The 25,967-nt window shown below is 43.6% G+C and overlaps 1 protein-coding gene across 1 annotated transcript in view; it reads right to left on the bottom strand.

Annotated features, from left to right (window-relative positions):
* Positions 1-7,997: 7,997 nt before the first annotated feature.
* LOC142803137 (uncharacterized) overlaps positions 7,998-25,967 on the bottom strand; it is a 52,857-nt gene continuing 34,887 nt past the window's right edge. Inside the window, exon 5 of the mRNA XM_075888239.1 lies at positions 7,998-8,415. Within this exon, the coding sequence (XP_075744354.1) occupies positions 8,204-8,415 (212 nt within the window). The 3' untranslated portion in view covers positions 7,998-8,203. The remainder of the gene's footprint in view (positions 8,416-25,967) is intronic.

The following is a 25,967-nucleotide window of genomic DNA, read 5'->3' on the forward strand; positions in this document are numbered from 1 at the left end:
GGCCGGCTTAGAGAAGGGAAACGACGCTTCCTCACGCGTCCTTATCTCGCGGCGGGTAGGAGGGGATGGTCTTACGCCTTGTCTGCCTCGGGCTTTACCTGGAACGATTCTGCTGTAGTTACCGGGTGCACGAAGGTCCCTGCAATCATCGCAGTCTCCCTTTGCGAAAAGCACGCACTTTTCAGACAGAGCAAAGTAAGAATTAGACGCTTATTAGCGTGCATCCGTACCGGTGAGTACGTTCTGTGCGTCATTTGTGCGTGAGGAACGTGGGGCATGTTTCCATCTGCTTTCCATTTTGCGTGTAACCTTTCAATTTGTTGCTATCGCATTCATTGCTTTGCCTTTCTGGCAAAGCTGTGACTTTTTTGTACTTAATACAAATGTGCTAGCATGCTCAGGAATCGGCACTGTCAGCTGATGAGGGGAACTTCTAAGGAGCAGTAATATTTATTGGAACAATGCGTGTATTGGTTCTGGGTGTATGTTTTTTTGCTAACTCTTTCATATTCAGTGGCGTTTTATGCTTATTCTATTTTTAAAGTACAGAACTTTCAACCTGCATATTCAGGCTTCCCGTGTTAGGCACATCGATCGGTTGCATCGCCTTTGCGGTGGCACAATAATAAGAGTGATCTTGGTTTCCATTGTTGTTTTGCAGCCGAAACGACACGTCCTTTTCCAGTACAAAACAGTCAACAATAGTATTTGTTCAGGGCCTCGTGTACACCTGCAGCTGCCGCGATCAGACATATCATTTCGGGACAGTTGCACTACTCTTCGGGATATGGGGCGTTTAAAAACACTTGTGGTACAGCAGACGTCAAACAATCGATCCGCATTCAAGTCTATGCAACCCTCGAAAAAAAAAAGCTCTTCATTGAGGACTTGTCAGATGGAGCATTGTATCCCCAGAGGAACTTCATATTTGTAGGTCATCAGATATACCCATGTGTTCACCTCATCACTGTTTCAATATACCGGTCAAGGTAACAATTTTAATGCAGCAAGCGGAGAGTGGTATCGTTGAATGTTGGTGCTCGTGTCTTTCAAATCATTTATTCCCTTTGTCACCGTTCGTTTTGCACCGTGTCTGTTTGTTTCCTAAAATATGGACCAACTAGCTCAGCACCAATCCCTGTTATTTTATATTTATTCTACAGTCAGCACTTTTTTGTGCCTTCAGACCACGCATCACCCGATTAACTCCTGTTTTAAATTCATCGCTGTTTTATCATGGCTGTGGAAGCTACTACAGTATTGCGTCAAGTAAAGGGTGGTGCCGTTGCAGGCTGGCACCCATGTCAATCACTTCGTTTCTTCAGTTCATCCCAGTACTATTATAAATATTACTATTATTATATTATTTATAATATCATCATCATCATAAATATTATTATTATTATGAATGGAAAACACATAACAGCTGGTTTGGCACAATTATCCCAGTTGTTACCATTGTTATTTATTTATTTCTGAATGACTTTCTCTCAAAAATTTCAAAGCCAATAGCATGAGTATGCAGATTATACGGTGCTACTAACACGTCACATACTTTATGAAAAAGCGATTATTTCTCTTCGGAGTGTAATTCATGAAGCAATGCTAAGATTTCAGCTATGTTGCCTAATTGTAAACGTTTAGAAATGAAAAGTGATCTGCTTTCGAAGCCCTCTAAAGTAAAAAAAAAGTCTACGCCAGTTTTTGTTCATATCGAGCAGTGCGATCCCTGCAAATGTACTATAGTAGAAAATGTTAAGACATTTAGGTATTGGGGTAATGTTCCACAGTGGTGTGTCATGACAGCAGCACTTGGGATTTGCATGTTCTAAACTGAGAAGTGACGCATGTCTATTTTTCAACATGAAGTGCTTGGTGCCTTTACCAGAGGAAAAAAAATGCTGGTTCATTTGCTAGCATATAGTGCTGTGAGAGATGGTATTGCAGTTTTCGTCTTTTACTCAGAGCGCTGGAAAACGCACACAGAACGTTTGCTTCAAAATATTCTAAAGAGTGTTGCTTACGGTATTAAGGTATATGTCAATACTTTTTTTTTCATGTTTATGGTGTTTGTATGCTTCTTGATTTTTTCACTAAAACAGTTGTTTTAACATACAACTGGTGTAATATATTTAGAGTGTCATATGTTGCGCGTCGACCACTGAGAGGAAAAAAAAGCGTTTTAGTGTACCGCGAATTTCTACCAGATATTGAGAAGCGTGTAGAGATGTATATAATCCCGAACTTTTCAATGAATAACCTGAAGAGTGTTTGTTTCAGCAAGCTCAGAACATCAATTAAACAAATTACTCTCTCAGCTGTAAAATCACATGGCTATGGCCTACTTGTAAATGCTCTTCGTCACTCGTGTGTTGTTCTTTTTATTTACTGCTTGTAAAAAAGCAATGTTGTCAATCATCATTCGCGTTGCCAAAAAGAAGCAAAGATAGTATTTGTGACAAATTTTCTGGAACTGCGACAAGCCTGTTTCTTTGTATTTCTCATAAACGTATACAATAAAGTGGAAAAATTTACTACTACTACTGCTACTACTACTACTACTACTACTAATAATAATTATATATTATAATATTAATTAAAAATTTTAAGCTTCTTGTTCAATGCAGAGTTCCAAAGAAAACGTGGCTATCCTGAGTCATTAAAAAGTAATGACCATTTTTCTAACAACACCTAGATACATTAGAAACCGACACTGCAGGTAAAACTATAGAACAGCCGCCATCTTCTCAGAACTGTTTCTTGAAATAAAAATTACGTAATGTTCAATCAATGCCTGGTTTGGAAATGGGTGTTCCTCAATGGGAGTCGGTGTTCCGCCCTACAGTTCAGGGAGTGGTCGAGGTGTGACGCTACATGTAGAGTAGGGCTGCTTGCATCCCAAAAGGGTCTGAGTGTTTTTCCACGGAAATGTGATAGACTTATTTTCCTATTTGTTATATTACTTCTGCCAGAGCCGCACTGATCGAACAATGTTGCCGCCGTTTCACTGCGCTCATAGAGTGAGCGCATGCAACAGCGTCGCTGTGAGTCCGCACAAACAACTACCGTCCTATATCAGTGACATCACTAGTTTGCAGGCTGCTGATCCAGATAGTGAAGAAAAGACTACAGACACCTGTGGAGGATGAGGGGGCACTGCGAGAACTACAAAATAGGTTCCGTAAATAAAGGAGGTTGGAGGACAATCTGTTTTTATTGATGCAGTGCATCGAAATGGCGAAAAAAGAACTCAAGAGCGTGTGGCTGGCATTTCTAAATAACAAGGAAGTTTAGGATAGTGTGATTCAAGAAGACTTGTGGGGAATACTGGACACACTAGATGTGGAAGATGGATTAACTAATCTTCTAAAGAATATCTACAAAGTAACAAGGTAGTTATCAAATGGGAATAACAGGTATCCGAACCTATAGAGATACAACACTGGCTTCGACAGGGATGTCCCTTGTCACCTTTGTTATTTATGCTGTATCTACAGGCACTTGATTGATTGATATGTGGGGTTTAACGTCCCAAAACCACCATATGATTATGAGAGACGCCGTAGTGGAGGCCTCCGGAAATTTCGACCACCTGGTTTTCTTTAACGTGCACCCAAATCTGAGATCACGGGCCTACAACATTTCTGCCTACCACCGGAAATGCAGCCGCCGCAGCTGGGATTCGATCCCGCGACCTGCGGGTCAGCAGCCGAGTACCTCAGCCACTAGACCACCGCGGCGGGGCTATCTACAGGGATTAGAAACTAAATTAGAGGATAGTCGACTCGGCTTCAGCCCCTCTTTTGCCAAGCAAGGAAAACCCATTGAACAGTCATTAGTGCCGTTGATGTATGCAGATGATATAGTATTATAGTCGACAACAAGGAAGATCTGCAGGGGTTGATAGACATCTGTGGCAATGAGGAGATAGGTTAAATTTGAAGCTCAGTGGGGAAAAAACGGCAATCATAATTTTCAATGATAACAAAGGCACTGAGCATACGATACAGGAAATCACGCTAAAAATAGTGGATAATTACAAATATTTTGGCGCATGGATATATAAGAAGCGGAGTACCTAAGGGAGCACGAAAGATAAGTAATGACAAAGGGTGACAGAATGGCAGTTGTAACGAAACATGGGGCACTGTGTAACTACAATAGATATGATGTGAGAGGGATTTGGAAAAGTGTCTTGGTCCCAGATTTGACGTTCGGTAATGCGGTATTGTGCATGAGATTGGAGGTTGAAGCAAGATTCGAAATCAAACAACGTGGAATTGATAGACTTGCTTAAGGGCATACGAAAACACCCCGAATCTGGGGTTACATGGTGAAACAGGATGAACATCGTTTGAGTGGAGGGAAGCTAGGAGCAAGATATAGAATTTGATGAGCGATTGAGGAAACAAGAGAGGAGCGTTGGGCTAGGAAATTGTTCAGCTACTTGCACATGAAGAATGTTGATACTAAACGGAGGAAGCGAACTCGACAAATGTGAAGCAAGTATTTAGACAACAGCAGAATATCAAGCCAAAAAGAAACATCGGTTAAGAAGAAGGTGAAGGAAACAGAGAGGTACTTGTGGAAGAATCGAATGCTTACAAAAATGTCCCTGGAGTCTTACCGAAACAGGAAATTGCAAAAGAAAAACTCAACGATAATTGTCGGGGTAGTTCTCTGCTGTTCGAGGACAGAACGACATCATTGTGGACCAAAACGTGCCGAGCCAAATACAAAAGCACAGACAAGTTATGTAGTGCTTGTGGAGAGGAGGAAGAAAGGGCTGAACATTCGATAATGTCCTGTAAAGGGCTCCACCCTATCGTCCAAGATAATGGCGCAGATCTTTTCAAAGCATTAGGGTTGAGGGACAGTGAAGGCAACATAGACGAGTAGCAATACACAGGGGGAGGCCAACTGATGGGTGGCTACAACCAAGGCATGAGTGAAATTCAATCTTTACAGATATAATGAAAGTGCTAAGCTTTATGGCTACGTGGCGTGATCCGCCACCGGACCTTAAAGGCACAGCTGGACACATGCATCCATTTATCGGTCCACCCCACTGGTTTCCTGCATACTGCTACAAACGGCGACAGGCTATCTCAAAACACCGTATTTCTTACGAAACCAACGTGACCACCACCACACAACAGGGATGCAAGACGCCGCCGCCGCATCTGTACACAACTGAAAGAAAAAAAATTAGGCAGATGCCACGTACCTAGGAATCGATATTATGCGAAGCATGCGGATGGAAGATGACCGTGTTGCAATTTTTTTTTTATTTAGCGACATCTCATGAAATGATGCTCAATATATTTACAAATGCTGCACGCACAGACTTATGTTGAAGAGTTGCCGATGTTTATATAACCCGTTGTTTGCACTTGCGCAACGACGCCAACTGGAACGTGTGTATTAGCAAAACTAGAACTGATATGAATCGCTGATGCTCGCGAGAATACTGGCTCTGGACATTGCTACATAAATCAACTTCATCGCATGGCTGCTAACCACAATTGACGATAACCTGACATGACGGCTGTATCAAAGGAGTACATATGTAATGTTTATTATATCGCGTTGGCAGAACTGCAACCACTATTGACGTTTGAGGAAAATCAGTTTCTATTTGAAAAGTACTTTCGAGACCTGGCCTAGCTCTGTGGTAAAATACTTTATTGTCACGCAGAATGCTTGGGTTAGATTTTAGCTTGGACCGTGACATTTATTCTATGCCTTCTTTGGGTCGATGCTACTAATGTCGGGTATTTCTTGACGCTCGTGCGTGAAAACTGCCCATGCGTGTTCTCGTCGTTCCTGGGTAGATACTAAATGTCAATTACCTGTGACACATACCTGCATACCAGGGGCACATAACGGCCCGTGGGTATGTGCTATTGTCTGGCGGGAAGTGTTTGACGATGCACGCGACAGGATTGTGGCCATTAATCATGTCTTGACCAGCACGTCGTATTCGTCGAGCCGTCTTACCCTCCTATGCTAATTTTGGTTCACGCAAAGGTAAGGGGGTGACCACGAGAGCGCCGAAGCGTAAGCGGCTAGATATATAGATACGCTCAAAATTGCCGAAGTTTGCTAAGAAATGCTTCGCATTTAAATACTTTGCATGATTTCTGTCCTGAAACACCGCATAATGGTTCTCTCCCCCGGGACCGCAAAGGACACGCTAAGGATATGGAAGAGCTAGAAAAGGCTGAAAAATGCTAAAGAATAGGGTGGTGAACGGCTGGATTGGGCGCATCTGGCTGTTATTGAGGAAATAGAGGAGGTGCTGGCTAAATTGTGTAGATACATTAGCAAGCTTGTTGAGCATAATATTGCCACTTGACCGTAGTAGGTCGAGCGCAAGAGCGGCTCCCAATCCTACAGGAGAAAAAAATCTCGTGCTTTTTTTCTGCTGCGGTAATTTTGAAATTGTCATTACACGGCTGCAGTACTTTATTGCTTAAGTTGCGCGCATTCTCATACAGCAGCTGTGGTTTTCATGCATCATTGCGAGTTTTACAACTTCTTAATTCTGACTTAGAAGTGTGGCAGCTTGGGCTAGTTAATGTGGCATGACGATAGTTATAGCGCAAGAACAAAACGATGACACAGAGACAAGAAGGACACGTGTCTTTTGTGTCCTTGTCTTTGTGTCGTCGTTTTGTTCGCGCGCTATAACTATCGTTAATTCTGACGCTTCAAGGAGAAAGCTATAGTACAGCATCAAGTACAATTAAGTATTGGACAAAAAGGAAGCATCAACACAAGTTGTGGAATTAATATACGAAACGTGGACTAGCAGTGAAGCACCTACATCAGATTTAACAGGAGATGTGAAAAACTTACAAATAAAACATATGCCTCAGCTTGCTCGTAAGAAGATTGTGCAAATTTTGGGGGTTTCAAGCTATGTTTTCGGTAAGTTTCAGTTATATTAAATGCCTTTATTTATTTATTTATTTATTTATCTATTTATTTATTTATTGAACTATTTATTTATTTATTTATTTGGTTCTGATCTCTAAATTCCATTATTTAAAAAACACACTCCTTGAACCTTGAATTCAGGTGAATTGCCACAGATTTCTTTCTAATTATTGTTTTCTCATTAACTTTTGTGTACTATTTCTTGATAGCTTGAATTGGGCAGCATTCAGGTAGAAACAAGTAGAAACAACAAATTAGAAACACGTAGTAAAAAAGAATTAGAAACAAGTAGTAAATTGGGCAGCATTCAAAAACAGGTAGCAACTTTCACACGATTGCCAAATTTGGAGAAAAAGAGTCAACCAAACAATCTATTTCAGCCTTCGTACGATAATTTGCGTCAGTTTAGAAATGTAGTGATCGCGGAGGTATGACTCACAAGATAGTGTCCTCACTGTGTGTCTGCCTGGTCGAATTTGTACCGCACTAACCATTTGCCGTTATGACGGCGCAACGTGCATACTTTCGCACATTTTACTTGTATTTTTATTGTCTTAAGACTTTTTTATTGTCTTAAGACCTTGCAAGTTAAAACTGTAATAATGACTTTGGACAGCAGCTTCAAAATTTTTTCGGAGGTTTGTGACTGAACTGAAGCGTAAACGTTTTTCTGTTTATTTCTTGTGACGCCTTCTGATAGCAATAACTAAGTAGTACTTCTTTTTATGCACATTGATCAGCGGCTTTGTCATAAAAACATTTTCTTGGCCATGTTCTTTTACTGACTTGGCGGCATATTGTGATGACACTGTATGGGTGTTCGCATCATGTTTTGCAAAATATTACAATAGTGAATGGCTCTAAAGGTACTGAACTTCTCGCACTTGAAATATGAGGTAGATAACTGCTGTAAATGGAGTCCTAAAGGTCAGGCGTGTCAATAGAGTTAGAAAAGAAAACTTTAGTACTACAAGTTTGTTTGAAAGGTATAATTACATGTTTCAGAAGGCGATATAGTGTCAAAGATATACGACGTTTTTAATAGTGATGACATGGTTAAAATCTTACGCTACCGTGTAACACCATCACAACTGTTTTCACACCTAATGTTGTCACGGTCAATCTAGAAGTTGGAACAGTCAGAAATGCACACAAAAACATCTTTCTGATGATCAGTACGTCCAGCGAAATCCATGCGTTGAAGAAGATTCACTAACTGAAGAGGCACTGAATGAATGCACAGGCTGAGGTTTTCGTTCTCTCACCAGTGGTCGAAAGCAATCCCAGATTGGACCTTTGTATACGATCTTGCCTTTATTTGAAACAGCTTCCAGCTGTTGCGCTCTGACGAGGGTCGAATCTTCCCATCCACGATGACAACGTCGGTGTAGTAGAGGTATTGACAAAGGTCATCATTCGGGTACATGTTGTTAGCGACGGCGGTGTGGCCCACGGTGCATAGAAGCTCCTTGACTGCAATGAAATTGCAATGTTTATCAGCCGGTTGAATATGTTACTTCTGAAGCATTTACCGTTGCGATGTTCAAGTTTTAAATTCCGCGAGATTCAAGGTGAGTTCAAGGGTGGTATATAATTCGAGAATAGTTATCAACTATAGAAGCTACCATGTAACATTTCATGTAAAACTTCACAGAAATGCACGACAAAAAAGAGGGTAAGATTGGCAAGGGGCACCACTCTATTAACAAACCAACTGTTTAAAAAGTAAGCGAATCAGCGTACCATGTGCAACGTCTTTCCTTGATACAATATTTGAACCTCCTATTGGTTCCTCCAAACATGAAATCCCACACTCGTAAAGTGTGCCACGTGGTTCACTAATTACACTTGTTTTTCATTTATTGATATGAAATTCTTTCTTCGAGCTTACTGATCCGCATACTCATTTCATTTGAATACCTTTGTTTTGCCAAAAATTGTTATTTTGAAAAATTCTCCCTGACGTAAATGAACGGTAATATTAGAAACCTTTTGGGTTCTAGCCATGTACAACGTACCGCAAAATATAAAATGGTATTCCACAACGGCTTTTAAATCTCCAAAACTACATAAAGCTTTAATCGTTCACTTAATATTACCCACCAAATATTTAGCACTGAAACACAGCGCACACCTCGCCGAGTTTCCTCAGCTAGAAAAAAACACCTGACGCCGAAACTTTCTGAAATTTTCGCCGAATTTTCGCCGAATTTCCCGCACGAGATGTCGAGACAGATTTCTTGACCTTTCTAGTGCATCTATTGCATCTCAGCGTGTATCGCTCAAAGGCGGCTGCCCACGTAATTAACTAACATTTCCACTTACTCGCAAAACATGCTATTCTGCACGGAAAAATCTAGCGACCCATTTGTTGAAGCTTTTGTTAGTTATTTTTGCTCACAACTGTCCTCGGCATACGCGCTTTGAATAAAGTGTCCGGTGTGTCAACTTCGATTAAAAGCATTGTTCAGCATGGAACCTCGAAGTGCGCTATTATGAGACAGAGATGAAGCAAAAGCGAATAATCAATGTTTCGGTTTTACGTCCCGAACCCACATTATTATTGTAAGAGAAGCCGTAGCTGAGGGCTCCAGTAAGTTTGAGTACGTCGTAATGTGCACGCGTGCACTCACATGTAAGCACACGCGCTTCAAACGTTCTGGGCACCATCTTAGAGACTTGGTTCCTTAAGGTGAGAAGTCGAGCACAATAACTACAGGACCATCGTGAATGGTACCAAATAGGAAAGGCAGGGAGGTTAATCAAGCTTTGACTCAGTCGGCAGCAGTACTATGCTTATGGTGTACAGATGCTGTAGCTTACCGTTCAGTCGTTTTTACGGTAAGCTGTATGTCGCGTTACTCCCACCGTGTCGGAGAAGAAGGAACAGAACTGATAAGAGCTTAAACCCGAAACAAGAGGCGCACTTTATTGCACGTCCATCTTTTACAGCCCGGGAGGGCGGAGCCATCAGATGGTCAGTCGAGACGCCGTAGCCGGTTTGGAATGCTGGCACCACTGGGTCAAATAGCAGACCATGTCGATGAATTTCCGTGGGCGTTCCACGAAGCGCTGGTCACGTTTTATTCAATGCCAGACTCCGATTGTAATAATGCGAAAATAAATGCACACTCTCAGCTGATTTTTTTGCTGTCATCGTCTTGTCTTGGTTATGTATATGTATGTAGGTATATACAAAAAAATTGACAGATCCCACGTACAGCGGGAATGGATGATATGCGAAGCACGAATGAGAAATGTTGATATGTCACTTTGAAATCAGCGCAACGTTACGACGTGGACGTAAATGATGCCGTACATGACTTCCGTGTCATGATTATCATGTTTTGATGTTTCGTTTACCTTCTTCATCTATTCACGTCACGTGATACCTAATTTAGTATATAGGGAGCTACTGAAACGACCGCGAGCATGCTATGAGCGTGGTATGTTGTCATGTTCCTACATGACACGCGTGTCAGGATTATCATGTTTGCACCAGTCATATATTTCGTCATCCATTGGCATCCCGGAACACCAAATTTGCTATATGTGGAGCTAGCAAAATGGCCGCGAGTACATCATGAAGGACCCACTATACTCCAATGTGGCGTTGACCCACGTGTGCGCTGGGCACAGCGACGCTGCGTAAGCAAAACGCGATCACTCTGTAGTCTGACGCCAGGCGCGACCGGCGCGACCAGCGTCCGCAGGCGCGGCCCGACGGCAAACGGCGCGAAATGCGACTTGCTGCATTTCGCGCCGATGCGTACCCAGACAACACTGCGTCTCCCTCTTTTCGTGACCGAGGGACGCCGGACGTGCTGAAACGCGCATGCGTCAAAGCAATGCAGCGTGGCACGTGCCTGCGAGTGTTTGGCGTCTGGAACACCGCTAGAGGCAGGACCCATAGAGTTTCGAAAAATTAACTAGAGGGCACTCCGGCTCTGCGATCGTCCAGTGACCATGGGAATGATGGGTAGTACACACATTTGCCTAGTCTTTATACTTGTGGGCGCCGAATCGTACTTGCGGCTTCGTTTATTGCTGGTTACGGTTTTGTTTTGAAAGAACAAACTCTTTTGAACTTAGCGACTTAATTCGAAATGGTAAGCCTAGAATAATAAGGTTGTGAAGCGCAAAAGCTGAACATTCGCTAATTTACGTTTTCGTGAAAAAACCGCTCCAAGCCACACGAACACATACGGAGCCAGAAGCAGGCCACAAGTACGAATAATAGACAAATGTGTGTACTACCCATCATTCCCATGCTCGCTGAAGCGCCGTGTGTTGCAGCTGCAGTAGACACTAGCGCCAGAGCTCCCTCTAGTGTATATAAAGAAACTCTATGGCAGGACCGGTGCCCTGCGTGGCAACGCCGGCGTGACGCGACGAAATGAACGCCAGCGAGCACGCGCACCGTGTCACGTCGAAATGTATTGACGCCTTGACTGTGGCATGTAGTCGGGTTTTGACATCACACGCATCTGATTGTTATCATATTTGCACCAGTCACATACCTTTGTTATCCATCTACGTCACGCAAATACCAAATTTGGCATATGTGAAGCTAGCGAAACAGCCGCGTGTGCATGAAGAGTGGCATGTAGTCATGCTGTTACATGGCACACATGTTGTGATTATCATTTTTCAAATCACATTTAGCTATGTCGTTCGTTCGCATGGCGTAATATCGAGTTTCGTACATGTGAAGCTTGCGAAACGGCCGCGAACGCATCATGAGCGTAGCATGTAGTCATGTTGTTACATGACACGCATCTAATTTTTATCATGTTTGCACCAGTATCATATCTTCTTGTTCCAATCATGTGTCCCTTAATACCAAATTTGGTATAGTGAAGCTAGCGAAGCGGCAGCCAGTACACGATGAGCTTGGCAAGTAGTCATGTTGTTACATGACGCGCATTTGATGATTATCGTGTTTGCACCAGTCATATACCTTCGTCATCCATTCACGTATCGTAATACCAATATTGATATATGTGACGCTAGCGAAACGGTCGCAAGCGCATCATGAGCGTGGCTTGTAGTCATGTTGTTACATGACATGCATGTCATGATTTTCATGTTAGGGTCTGTCGCTTGTGTTTGCCATGCGACCATGTCATACCACACCAGTTTTGCAACCTGCCATGGGAACGAAAGCACAGCAAGTGCTGCAGGACTATCTATTTATTTATTTATTAGAATATCCTCAGGGCCCGTAGGCATTACAGAGGGGGTGGGTACAACATTTATAACACACAAGAAAAAAAAGACAATATAAAGAAACAAGTGTCAGATGCGCAAATCAGGAAGGCAACATAAGTCAACTAAAAATGTATAAGAATTCAAGCACATACAAGGCAATTGTAAATCATGACATTCATGGCAAACATGTCATGACTTTCATGTTATGTTTTGTCAAATATCTTCTTCATACTGCCATGTTATGCCATAGCGAAGTTGGTATTGATACCATTATCAAAACATTCAAGAGAGCTAAAAGACGTAGGTGGCTAGATAGATAGATAGATAGATAGATAGATAGATAGATAGATAGATAGATAGATAGATAGATAGATAGATAGATACACTCAAAGTCACCGAAGTTCGCTAAGAAATGCTTCGCATTTAAAAGGCACAATGAAAAATATATAGGAATACAATGTTTCAAGTCACCCTACTGAAAATTCGAACAAGCAACTTTTCGCTCCTCACACGCTGCGTTAAACAACTGGGCCACGTCGCTCTTTGTAGGGGCGAAGCTTCTTAAAGCGGCACCAGTTCGTTCCTCGTAGTACGTAACATGTCTTACGCTTTGACCTCCAAGGGGGTGCCGGTGGGAGATTTCTCCTGTGCGTTGTTGAACAATAAAAAAATCGCAGCGTTTGCGTTAACTAAAAGCCAAATTCTTCTGTCTCTCATTCCCCATTAGCAGCCATTGGCATGTTCCAGTAGGAAACGTTAGTAGAAGTAGAAGTGTAAGTGTTAGCTAAAAGCCGACTTCTGCTGTCTCCCATTCCCAGTAGCAGCCATTGTTTACCTCCGTGATTAATGTTCAAAACGCCGTTGATTGATGAAAAAAACCAACGAAATACGCCAGATGTTTCTAAAGCAAAACGAAAAGACGCCAGCTGCTTAACGATAGACGCCAGGTGTTTTTTAAAGCAATGGTTTTATAATCAAAACCATATCGCGATATAGGTTTGCAGTTGACGATGCTCGTTACCTTCGGTGTGTGCTCGTATGAATAAGGATGCCGAAAGTAGAATAAACTTTTTCTAAACACATATACCATGAACTCGAGGTGGTTAAAGGTGGGAAATAGACCCGAAGCGTAAGCCGTAAGAAAGTGTGCGTGTGCCACCTCTCGTTTAGTCCTTCCAATCTCCGCTGGATGGCGGTGCTTCTATATAGGGAATATTATTATTATTATTTACATATACTGCCAATCCCAATAGAGATTATTGCAGGAAGGGCACATACATTGTGAAAGGGCAAGATTATACAGAGGGTACTCACTGAAATATTATAATAACGAGTAAGACAAAGCCGACAGAAATACATTTGATGACTACATCTGTACCACTAAAATACATTCAGTAGCATAGGACATCAATTCCAACTAGTACTGAAAAAAGAAAAGTGAGCACTTCAAACAGTGGACAAGAAAAAAAAACAGGGTTCGTCAGTTCTGAAGACAATAAATAACATTCAAGCAAAGATGAAAAAGTTTGCAATGATTGACTGTTTGTTATACTGATTGGCAAGTTATTCCACTCGCGAATCGCTAGTGGAAAAAAAAATATTTCAGACAGTCCGTCCGGCACTGATATTCATTCAGTGTCTGAGAATGCTTTTGTCGTGTTGGCCTTGTTTCTTTAAATGACATGTACTTTGAACTGTCAATGTTTAGCTGTTGATGAACTAACTGATATAGGAATTACTGACGTGGCAGTTTAGCGAGGTTTTTTATTGTTAAGAGACCTGCTTTTTTTTAAAAGTTCTGAGAGTGAGTCAGTTATTCTGTACTTGTTACAGACCAATCTTATCGCTTTTTGTTGTATTCGTTCTAGGGCATTTATGAGATTGTTTGTAAAGGGAAACCACGCGACGTTTGCATATTCTAAGACAGGTCTGACGAATGCTTTGTAGGCTAGAAGTTTCGTTTCAGGTGGCGCGGAAGCGAGACTTCTAAGAAGAAAAAACAGCCGTTTTAATGCAGCTGATGTGACATGACTAACGTGGATATCCCATCTAAAATCTTGCGTTAAAGTTAAACTTATATATTTGTGTTCAGTCACTACCGGATGTGGAGAGTTATTTATAACGTAAACAAATTCAGATACTTGATTTTTTCTTGTTATCCTCAAGAGAGCAGATTTTTTAACATTCAGGGTCATTTGCCAAAGAGCACACCACTTAGATATGAACTGCAAGGCATTGTTCAGTTTTACATGATCTTCTGGGGCGTTTATTTCCTGGTAAAGTATACAATCATCAGCGAAAAGCCTCACATTAACACCAATGCCAGCAGGTAAATCATTAATGAAGATCAAAAATAAAATGGGGGCCAAAACACTGCCCTGCGGTACACCTGACGTAACGTTGGCTATGGAAGAACTTTCGCGATTGACTTGCACATACTGTGTTCGGTTACTCAGATAATTGTCGATCCAGCCAGTAAGTGGGCCTGCACCTATCGTTGCTTCTAATTTTTTTATAAGTTTTTTGTGTGGCACCCGATCAAACGCCTTTGAGAAATCTAATAGAATTAAATCGGTTTGTTTTGTACAGTCTACATTGAGGGAGATGTCGTGAATTAGTTCAACCAGTTGGGTAACTGTAGATAGTCCTTTGCGAAAACCGTGTTGTTGTGGCGATAAGATGTGATTCTGGTCAAGGTACAACGTTAGATGTTTAAGAATAATGTGCTCCAGTAGTTTGCAAGTTGTGTTGGTTAGTGAGATGGGTCTGAAATTTGAAGGGTCAGCTTCACTACCAGATTTATGAACAGCAGCAACTTTTGCGATTTTCCACTCTTGGGGGAGGGAACAGGTTGATAGGGACTTATTGAAAAGTATACACAAGTATCTGGCTACGCATTCAGCATATCGCCTAAGAAATTTATTTGGCAAATTATCGGGACCGGCACTCTTCTTAGTATCTAATTTTAACAACAAATTAAGCACTCCGGACTCTGTCACAACAAGTGGTTCAATATGTCGGGTGTTGCAAATGTTAACATCAGGCACATTTCCATCATCAATCGTGAAAACAGATTGGAAATAGTTATTTAGCGAGTTTGCTTTATCTTTGCTTTCTTCCGGGGCCGCGGGCCTAATACGGTTTTTGGGATTAAGGTAGTTCCAGAACTTCTGGGGAGACGTTTTCAAAAAGTTGGGTAGCGTACTTGTAAAATAGTTTGCTTTGGACATTTTTATTTGGGATTTCATCTTAGTAATTGCTTGACTCAACTTGTTCCGAATTTGTGGAGTAGTTTTTGCCTTCAAAGTTTTTCTGAGGCGCTTTACTTTACGCTTATATATGATGAAAAGATCTGAGATGGTGGTACTTGGAGCGTTTAATAGACGGACGAACGGACAAACAGACAGATGCATGGATAGACGCATGAACGGACGCAGGCGTGGATGCATGGAAGAACCCAGAGTGGAGGCACGAACAGACGCACGAACAGACGCACGCACGGACGGGCGGATGGACGTATGGACGGCCACACAGACGAACGCATGGACGGACGGAAGCAAGAACGAATGGACAAACGAATGCTTCGCCCCACTCTCCATCATTCACTCCGTGGATATGCTGCCAATTTTTTTAGGGGCGAAGCTCCTGAAGGCGTGGGTCTGTCCAGCCTTCGTCATTGTCTTACGTAGCCACTGGAATGCGAGATGAGATATGGCGGTACTTGGAGAGTTCACCAGATTGATGCACGGATGGCCGGATGGACAGACAGACAGACAGACAGACGGACGGACAGAAAGACAGACAGACAGACAGACAGACAGACAGACAGACAGACAGACAGACAGACAGACAGACAGACAGACAGACAGACAGACAGACTAGAAAACGGACGGACAGATGGAAGGACGTGTGGACGTACGGACGGACGGTTGCATGGACAGATGAACGGACACACGGATGGACGCATGGATGGTCGGTGGACGGACGGAAGCAAGAACAAACAGACGGAAGCACGGACGGGCTGATGGACGCTTCGCCCCACTCATCATCATTCACTCCGTGGATATTCTATGCTTTTTTTCTTTATTTCTGGATAAACTTTACACACGGAGGGATAGGATAAATCCATTGCAATACCCAATAAACCTAACAAGAAGATAACAAAAGATGTTAGTACGTTCAGGATTCCTGACTGTGCGGCAACCAACATCGCGAACGAAGGTGTCATCATTGCAGGTAGCCGTGTCTTTGGAGATCGGACGACACACTGGTTCATCGGCTCTCGTTCATCTCAGCTAGTGCTGCTTCACTTAACTTCAAGAACGTCCATCCACGTATTTAATGAAATCAAGCAACTCCGGGTCGCCCCGTTGTTGTTGGGCAATGGTGGACGTGTCGAACATATCAAGGAAGGCCATATCATCTTCGTCAGAAAGAGTGGCTGACTGTAACGGTGATGGCGACAATTACCACTCGCTTACTGTCAGAAGACTTTAGGCGAGCGTTGATCATTTTGAAATTTTCTTATTTCTGTGGCGATAGATTTCAAGCTCATCCCTTTTAAAAATAAAAATGTCCTTTATATTGATCGCCGGTTTAATGACCCATCAACCACGGTAGGTGGGAGCCATTCATCAAGGAACAAGCAAGCAAGCAAGCTTCTCCCACCAACCAGCTGCTTCCGGCGTTGACGCCCATACTGCAATGTCTAGCGCAATGTGAGGTGTACGTTGCGGTGAAGTGCATTCGAGCTGTAGTTTTAAATGGAGCATTTTATAGTCGCACCTATTCGTAAATACGGCGTTCGCGGTGTCGTGTACACCCCAGCTGCGCATGCTCGCGTCCGCATCTCGTGCATCAAGCTCGCTCTCACCTCGAAAGGCTGACGCTGGCAGCGTCTGCTAGTACAATCAGACTGCTCGCACTGCACAAGCATTCCCTCGCCCGTTTTGAATGCAGTCAAGGGCATCCTTACTTGAGAACAGGTGGCCATCGCATTAACACTGAAGATGGATAACATTGAAGTCGTCTGCAGTGATTCCATGGCAGCACTACGAACCTTCGCAAAGGGGATGGTCTCATAACAAACGCTGAGAATACTACATGACCAGAACATAACGCATCATCTTCTGAGTTGGTTCCCAGCTCACCTTGGACAAATCAGCGACTCCCCTCCCAATCTCAATGAAGCAGCACACGAGGTTGCGCGAGACCTCTCTAACCGTGCCTCCCCGGGGATGCGCCCTACCGGTGAAGGGGATAACCAGAAAATTCTTACAACATGTAACAAGCTCACTAAACATTTCTACCTGTCTAGAAGGATTTCCCTCCACCTCACAAAATCTAGCTCGGTTCCAAGCACTTAAATTAAGGCTTTTGCAAACGCGGATGTACCCTACTTTGAAAATGTTCGACATCATGTACTCTGCCTTATACCCAAGTAATCTTTGCCCACGTTTTGGGGAAATAGCTTCATTAGAACATATGCTCTGGTGGTGCGCCAAATTCGCTGATTTATCGAACATCATTTCTGCCAGATGGGAGGCGGCAACCTGCAGCACGTCTTTGGGAGATCAGCTCTTGGCTGTCCACCAAGCACGCGAGGCGGCTGAGGAGCTCGACATCTCAGTCACCACGTGAGAGCTGCCCGCAACACAGTGACATTTGTTTTGAAGGACCAAATAAAAGTTTATCCAATTCAATCCAATTCAATCCTTACTTGAATCTCGCTTGACTCGACGCTTAGCTTGACTCGAGTAGATGCGACGGAAACAGCAGTACCTTCAACCAGTAGTGGGGCACAACCCAACATCAGCATCCCACCACTCATTCAAGATAACGCTTCTTTTTGATTCATTAAATAAGAATAAAGACGAAATATCAATAAAATATTTCCAAACCGCAACAGTCACACGATACCCCCCCCCCCCCCACCCCCGTCTGCTAAGCATTTATTCGAGTTCCTCACTCACGTCTCGCGTCTCGTGCCGCATGCTGGCGTTTCGTGCCAACTGCCGCTTCTGCCCACTCTCTTGCCTCGTAAGGCCGACGCAGGCAGCGCTTGCTAGTAAAACCGATTGCTCGTGCTTCACAACCGTTCACTGGCCACCCCTTATGGACCTTTTTTCACGCGGAGGAGGCTTTCCTTCTTTCTGAGTTGTTGCACGAGAGTACAAAAGCCCACGTTACCGCCTCGAAAGTGCATTTCTTGGGGGGTCATGTGCACTAACAACAGCCCAGAGGACTATGACGGCGTCCAGGGAGCCTTCCGTGAAAATGTCTATATGTGTAAATGCACTGGATCGTGTGTTTCAAATTCAGTGAAGGCCGTCTTTACTTGGCTTTCGTTTGACTTGACACTTTCCTTGACTCGAGTACATGGGATGGAAGAATGGGGTGGAAACAACAGTACCTTAAACTATAGTGCTTAGAATATACCATATACTTCAACGAGTAGTGGGGCACAACCAAAGATCAGTGGTCCACCACTCGTTGAAGGCAACGCTTCTCTTTCAACCACTAAATAACAATATAACACACAATAAAATATCAATAAGAAAGATGATGGGCTGGTTGGCGGCTGTGCGCCAGAAATTGGGGACTCGATGAACTGGACGTCGTGGCAGCTGGTATGCCTAAACAGGAGCAGGCAACGGAGGTGGTGCTCGGAACGTGTAGGATCGTGGTCGTGCTGGTGGCGCTAGCTGAGGTTAAAGGGCCCCAGACACTTGGTCTTATTTAATGTGCCGTAATCTAGGACTAAGCGGCGTACTACGCTCCTGTAAGATGAAGATGAACAAGAGGTGCGGGTAACTTTTTCGGGCACAATTTCTTTCATATGCGATAGCAGGCGGGGATGTTGCGAAGGAGTTAGGCGGGACAGCAATTCCTGAGGTGGGACAGGAGAGCGGGTGATGAGCCATTGCCGGTGAATCTCGCCATAGCTATGGAATAGTTCGGTAACTTGGGCGACAGTACCAGGGCTTTTCATAATCGGCATGGTCGCATCAACGCGATTGTACAAGTCGATTACGTTTTCTTTGTAGTTGATTGAATTTTCACCAGGCAGATGAGATCGTGCTGAAGATGCTGTTTCGGCGAAGTTTGTAGACATTAGGACGATTGAAGACTTCGCTTGACTCTAACCTTTAGGCCAGAAGCACACCGATCCCGATGCTCTTTCGTGTTCACTTCTGTCTTTTGATATTGCGAGAGCCTCCATTCAAGACAATTTATTTTCACCATCAAGCTTTACCATCATCACTTTGGAGAAGCGCATTGCTCTCTCATGCACTCGCCCACCCGCCATCTCGAGTGCTACGCCGACAAGCCTCTGACTTCACCATTCGTAATGAAATCCTTTATCGCCCCCACTACCAACCTGCCAGAGCAAATGGCTACTTGTCATACCCAAGCAACTCCGTGCTAGAGTATGTGCGGCTTGCATACCGACCCGCAGTGCACAAATGCTGATTGGTTTAAAACGTACGCCAGGCTACGTCTTCGATTTTATCGACGCGGCATGTACACATTCATGAAAAGTACATTGGATCTTGTGCCGAGTACCAACGGTAGAACCTCGATCCTTGCCATTGTACTGCCCCAATGCAGCCGTTACCGTGCGTAATAGAACCCTTCGACCAGTTTGGAATAGACCTTTGCGGCACTCTGGCATACACATCAGCTACGAATCACAGAGATATTGTGGTGATTGACCACCTGACGAGGTTTGCCGAAACGGCCACTCTGACAGTCCCGACGGAATGTGAAGTTGCGTCTTTCTTGCTCCAAAGCTTTTTTTGTGCGTCACGACACTCCTCGTGAACTGCTGTGCGAGCGAGACTGCGTCTTTCTCGCGGATGTTTTTGAAGAACTTCTCGCTGAAATATCTTGTTATTCACAGCTGTGCTACCACATATCAGCTGCAAACAAACGGCTTCACCGAGCGCTGCAACTGCATTCTGGGCGGCATGCGTTCTGTGTATGTCGCCTCACCAACTGAGACCCTATTCTTTCCTACGTAACGTACACTTTCAACAAGGCAACTTAGGTAAAGAGAGGGAGTGCTTACTCTTCGGTAGAGAGCCATCATCTGCAACAGACACGATTCTTCTCAGCCGACCCTACTTAACTGAGGGCACACCAGTTTCCGAAGCTGCTCGATATGCGAAAGAATGTCGAGAAATAGGTCACACCTTTACAACACAGGATAAAGGGCTATGAAAATTTCGCCTCGACCGACGGAAGGCCTCGCAACCAGCTTTCACCCTATCCTCTAGCTTGGCTCTGGGTGGCTCCCACTTCTGTCTCAGGTACCTCTTCGAAGTTCATCAGCACGTTCCATGAACCCTATCACATCATATAGAGCAAACTTCTGCTGTCAACTACCTTATTTATGTGAACAATTTCGTGGCCCCGGTGACGCAGGTCCACAGTAGGCGTGAGGGGTGCCCTCACGCCTACTGTGGACTTGCGTCACCGGGCCCACGAAATTGTTCACGTGGATCGTATGAAACCGTATCGCGAACCACTTGTATACGACACCTTGAACACATAGTTGACGCCGTCTTCATAGAGAGGGAAATGTGTACTAGAGAAGTAGTGGGTCACGCAAAGCTCCGAAGTCACTTAAGAAGCTCTAAGCACGAGAGGCTCGTGCAGGATGTTGTTGATATTCTCGCTGGCCAAGCCAAGGCTCCTGCGGCGTCTAAATGAACCATTTTACTTGTCAGAATGTCTCGGTTCTTTTTTACAATTCAAAGATCTGTATCTGTGCAAACGTGTTCGGGGACACTTCTTCACCGATTCGCAAATGTATCTCCAAAACATCCCGTTACGTAATTGACAAATGTATCTAATTATCTGTATTTGAAATTTCCAGCTCATGCATTTAGATATCTGTATTCTAGAATACATTTTGTGTATTTCTGCCCAGCCCTGTTTCCAACTCGCCCACCTGTTTACTTCACCTGAATTGACGAAGAATTCTATATTAGCAAAGGAAAGTGAAATTCTTTGAGCTAATGATCACAATAACGGATCAACTCTAAGGCATGATTTTATGAGTGATAACGTAAAATCTTGCAGCTGTCTATGAGAGAAAGCCAATCTTACACGTAGTACACTGATGTATATGTATATCAATCCCGCCATGTTCAATATAAACTGGTAGAGAGTATAGCGGTGGCCTTGTGGAATCGCATCTTGCACTTATATCCCGTTTGTCTGAGCTTCTCCTTCTGTTATTATTTGTCGCAAACTTGTCTAAATTTCTGATATCATTTAACACCTCATGTTTTATTTATGATACATAGCGCTTCCTACGAACATTAGGTTTCCTTATCGAAAGAAATACCTTCTCGTTAAGCCGTTTTGATATAGTTTTTTCTCGTGCACTAGTGTACTTTTAAAGCTCTATTATCATCAGCGAGCGGGTACACCACGGGGATGTTTGCGTTTTTCTATTGAAAATATTGTTGTTAGCTATTTATTGGTTGTTAGTGTTTAGGGGTCTACGAATAGCAGACTTGAAAACAGAATTGAGTACCTGCTCGTTATTGATGACACAAAACTTAGTACTAATCAAAGAGCACTCGAAAAAAATGGCAGCATATCCACGGAGTGAATGATGGAGAGTGGGGCGAAGCATTCGTCCGTCCATGCGTCCGTCTGTGTGACAGTCCACGCGCCTGTTCATGCGCCCGTCCTTGCGTTCGTTCATGCATTCGCCCCTGCGTCTGTTCATGCGTTCATCCATGCATCTGTCTGTGTGTCCGTTCGTCCATCTATTCAACACTCCAAGTCCCACCATCTCGCATCTTTTGATCATATATTCCCCATATAGAAGCACCGCCATTCAGTGGACATTCCAAGGACAAAACGAGAGGTGGCACACGCACACTTTCTTACGGCTTGCGCTTCGGGTCTACTTCCCACCTTCAACCACCTTGAGTTCATGGTATATACCGCCACGTCGCAGTGGGCTAGTGGCTAAGGTACTCGGCTGCTGACCCGCAGGTCGCGGGATCGAATTCCGGCTGCGGCGGCTGCATTTCCGGTGGAGGCGGAAATGTTGTAGGCCCGTGTGCTCAGATTTGGGTGCACGTTAAAGAACCCCAGGTGGTCAAAATTTCCGGAGTCCTCCACTACGGCGTCTCTCATAATCATATAGTGGTTTTGAGACGTTAAACCCCACATATCAATCAATCGTGGTATTTACTAGTTCACTGTATTAATGGCACTGCGGCCGAACGCTCGCTAAACCTTTCTAAAACCAAGGAAGTTACGCCCAGCGAGTATAACGTAGCAACCTTTTCCTGTCAGATAGTGCTCAATGTACATGCCAATGGCTGCTAATGGGAAATGAGAGGCGGAGAATTCGGCTTTTACTTTCTTACGGCTTGCGCTTCGTATCTGCTTCCCCCCTTTAACCACCTCGAATTTATTCATGGTATATACTAGTTCATTGTATTCATGGCCCTGCGGCTCAACGCTCGCTAAACCTTTCTAAAACTAAGGAGGTTACACCCAGCGAGTATAATGTAGCAACCCTTTCTTGTCCGATAGTGCTCAATGTACATGCCAATGGCTGCTAATGGGAATCGCAGCGTGCGCGTTGACTAAAAGCCGAATGCTCCTGTCTCTTGTTCCCCATTAGCAGCCATTGGCATGTACATTGAGTACTGTTTTTCATTGTTAAACAACGCACAGATGAAATCTCTCACCAGCACCACCTTGGAGGTCAAATGTTATAGGTATAACATTTTCGGGTATGTGCCACTGGTGGTTACGCTCTACGAGGGACGCACAAGCCACGCCATAAGGAGCTTCACCCCTAAAAGTTAGGCGACCATATTCAAGGTAACCCATGATTTGCGCAGCACTTCATTTGAAAACAAATAATCACAAACTTCCACTACAGATCATCTCCATTATACTTACCGAAAAAATACCCGTTCTCCGTAAATTATAATGATATCATAAAGCAGCAACAAAAATTTCAACACTACGTTATGTTTGGCTAGTTGGTACATAATAGGCTGAAATACTTGGCGCAAGGTTGACAAAGTGAAGAAAAGACGAGACAGAAAGAGCGCCAACTTACAACTAAGTTTGTTTTCATGAAGCATTCACAATATATAGGTTCTTAGAGGACATGTGCCAACCATTTCATTTACCGCACGTGCAAGCATGAACATTTTGAGGATGTAATAACCGACAATTGCAATCATAATATCTGGGAATCAGCAACAGATATGCTTCAAGTTAAGACATCGAAAAAACCAAGCACACCTAAGCCTGCGCAAAAAAACGACAAAAAAGCAGCAAAAAAAGGACTGACAGACACTTCGTAGCATTCATCTAAAGTACATCTAGATCCAACAGTTGGAATTCACTGTTATGCAACACAACTGAAGGCACGCTGACGCACGAGTCACCTTTCTTCTTTATGTGAAAGGCTTCGAGTAACTCCCGCGCCAGCACACCTCGGCTCCTTCCAAGTACTCACGTGTGATCGAATGGCGGCGTGCAGCTACACGAAGCACAGTGAAAGGGCAAATGAGACCCTGTTCCATTCCTAATTGATGAGGAATGCTCCCTTAGACGGTCATTTGTGCAGCGCCCTGTCTGGCCTAGGTTGCGAATAGGCACCGTATGCCAGTGGTTTTCTCTGCTTCAAAAAACTTTCAAGGCTCTGTGCCCGCATTTCTTCAACAGGTGCCAAGGTGGTGTGCGATAATAAGCACGTAAAGCTGTTCCTGCATTGAGCTGTGGGCACTGTTTATGAAATTCCCCTGAGCTGTGGCAAGGTCTATAAAGGCCAGACAGGGCGCTGCAGCAATGACCGTCTAAGGGAGCATTCCTCATTAATTAAGAATCGAACAGGGTCTCATTTGCCCTTTCACTGTGCTTCGTGTGGCTGCACGCCGCAGTTCGATCGCACGCGAGTACTTGTAAGGAGCCGGGATACGCTGGCGCGGGAGTTACTCGAAGCCTTTCACATAATGAAGAAAGGTGACTCGTGCGTCAGCGTGCCTTCAGTTGTGTTGCATAACAGTGAATTCCAACTGTTGGATCTAGATGTACTTTAAATGGGTGCTACGAAGTGTCTGTCAGTCCTTTTTTGCTGCTTTTTCCCTCGTTTTTTTTGCGCAGGCTTGGGTGTGTTTGATTTTTTTGACATCTTTACAATAAGCATATCTGTTTGTTGCTGATACCCGGATATTATGATTGAAATTGTCGGTTATCATCAAAATGTTCATGCTTGCACGTGCGGTGAATGAAATGGTTGGCACATGTCCTACAAGAGCCTATATATTGTGAATGATTCATGAGAATAAACTTAGTTGTGAGTTGGCGCTCTTTCTGTCTCGTCTTTTTTTCTCTTTGTCAACCTTGCGCCTCGTATTTCAGCCTAAAACGTCAACATTTTTTATGGCTGAAATACAGCAGTTGCCGTAGTAGATTTATGGCATTTACGGTTGTGCATCATTACAATACTATGTCTCTCAAGGTGGCGCCTTGCCATGCTCTCTTCAATACAACTGAGAACAGAACAAAACATAGCTGTATGAATCAGCGTATTATGACTGGCGGGATGATGGTAGTGGGTGAGAAAACGCAGCCCTTTATCCTACAAGTAGTAGAGCGTCCAAAGAGGCTCAAAAGCGTGGGATATGTTTGTATAGGTTGTTCAAGACCTAAGCATCGAGGAGCTTTTCTTCAATCAGTCAGCAATCTTTAACTTATTGCTTTTCTCTTGGTGCCAATTGGTAAATAGGCTATTAAAATATTTTTTATTTCGAATATACAATACTGGACTGGAATGTCTTAAGCGAGTAAAACGAACGCTCTTCAATTTGTTATTTGAAGTTCTAAATCTTCACACGCCCTTAAATATGGTAATTAGTTCGTCTTAACAAAGATATTTTGGCTCTCTCGCTAGCCGCGGCGCAAATTATGAATGCTGTAACGTATACCGATATCTGAACGAGCTAATAACAATCTAAAAAGACTAAATAGAAGAACACTTTCCTCTGTATCCTCAAATCACACTTGTATTAATTTGTTCATACATGTTTGCATTACACACTTTCATTCGCCCGTCAACACGACCAGACACCAATCGTTAATATTCTCGACGCGACAGCTAATATCGCAAATTGGCTTGTACGAAGGAAAACACAAGATATGGTGCTGTTTCTTGTGCGTTCTTCTCTAATGCCGGCGTGTATGGGCGTTACAGGTATTAGGGAAGCCATTAGAACACAATACTAATATTATGGAAGCCGTCATCGTGAACCAGTATCGAAGTTCCGGTGGAAGTTCAAAGAAATCTGGCAAACTGTAGTTGCCTCGCAACCCTGGAAAGTAAATGTGTAAGAATTGTGAAAAGCACACCCGGAGGACCTGTAGTGATGACAGCCACTACAACTGCGTAAAAAGCATCGTAGGACTGTTGTGAAAAAAAAAACAATTAGTGGCTTGATGCGTGCGTGAGTGGCCTCGTTTTCCCGTTTTATGTCTTATGTGTTCATGTTTATGATTATTTGCGGGTTGTCCCTACACCTGAAGCAGATGCTATATTATCTATTAATAAATATTTTAAACAAACTGGCCGCACATTATTGATTACCTACTCCGGCCGGCACAAGTAGCTGAAATTCAGCGCACGGGTACCGACATGTACCTAATGAAAACAAAATCAATTCCCCGTCAGAGGACATAACAGTTGCAAACTTCTTTCGCTGAGCACACCGACTGTTGTAAAACACTATAACTTTTCTGTTTCTGTTCCCATTGAGCACAAACAA

The sequence above is a fragment of the Rhipicephalus microplus genome, chromosome 3, assembly GCF_043290135.1.
Source record: "Rhipicephalus microplus isolate Deutch F79 chromosome 3, USDA_Rmic, whole genome shotgun sequence".
Lineage (NCBI taxonomy): Eukaryota > Metazoa > Arthropoda > Arachnida > Ixodida > Ixodidae > Rhipicephalus > Rhipicephalus microplus.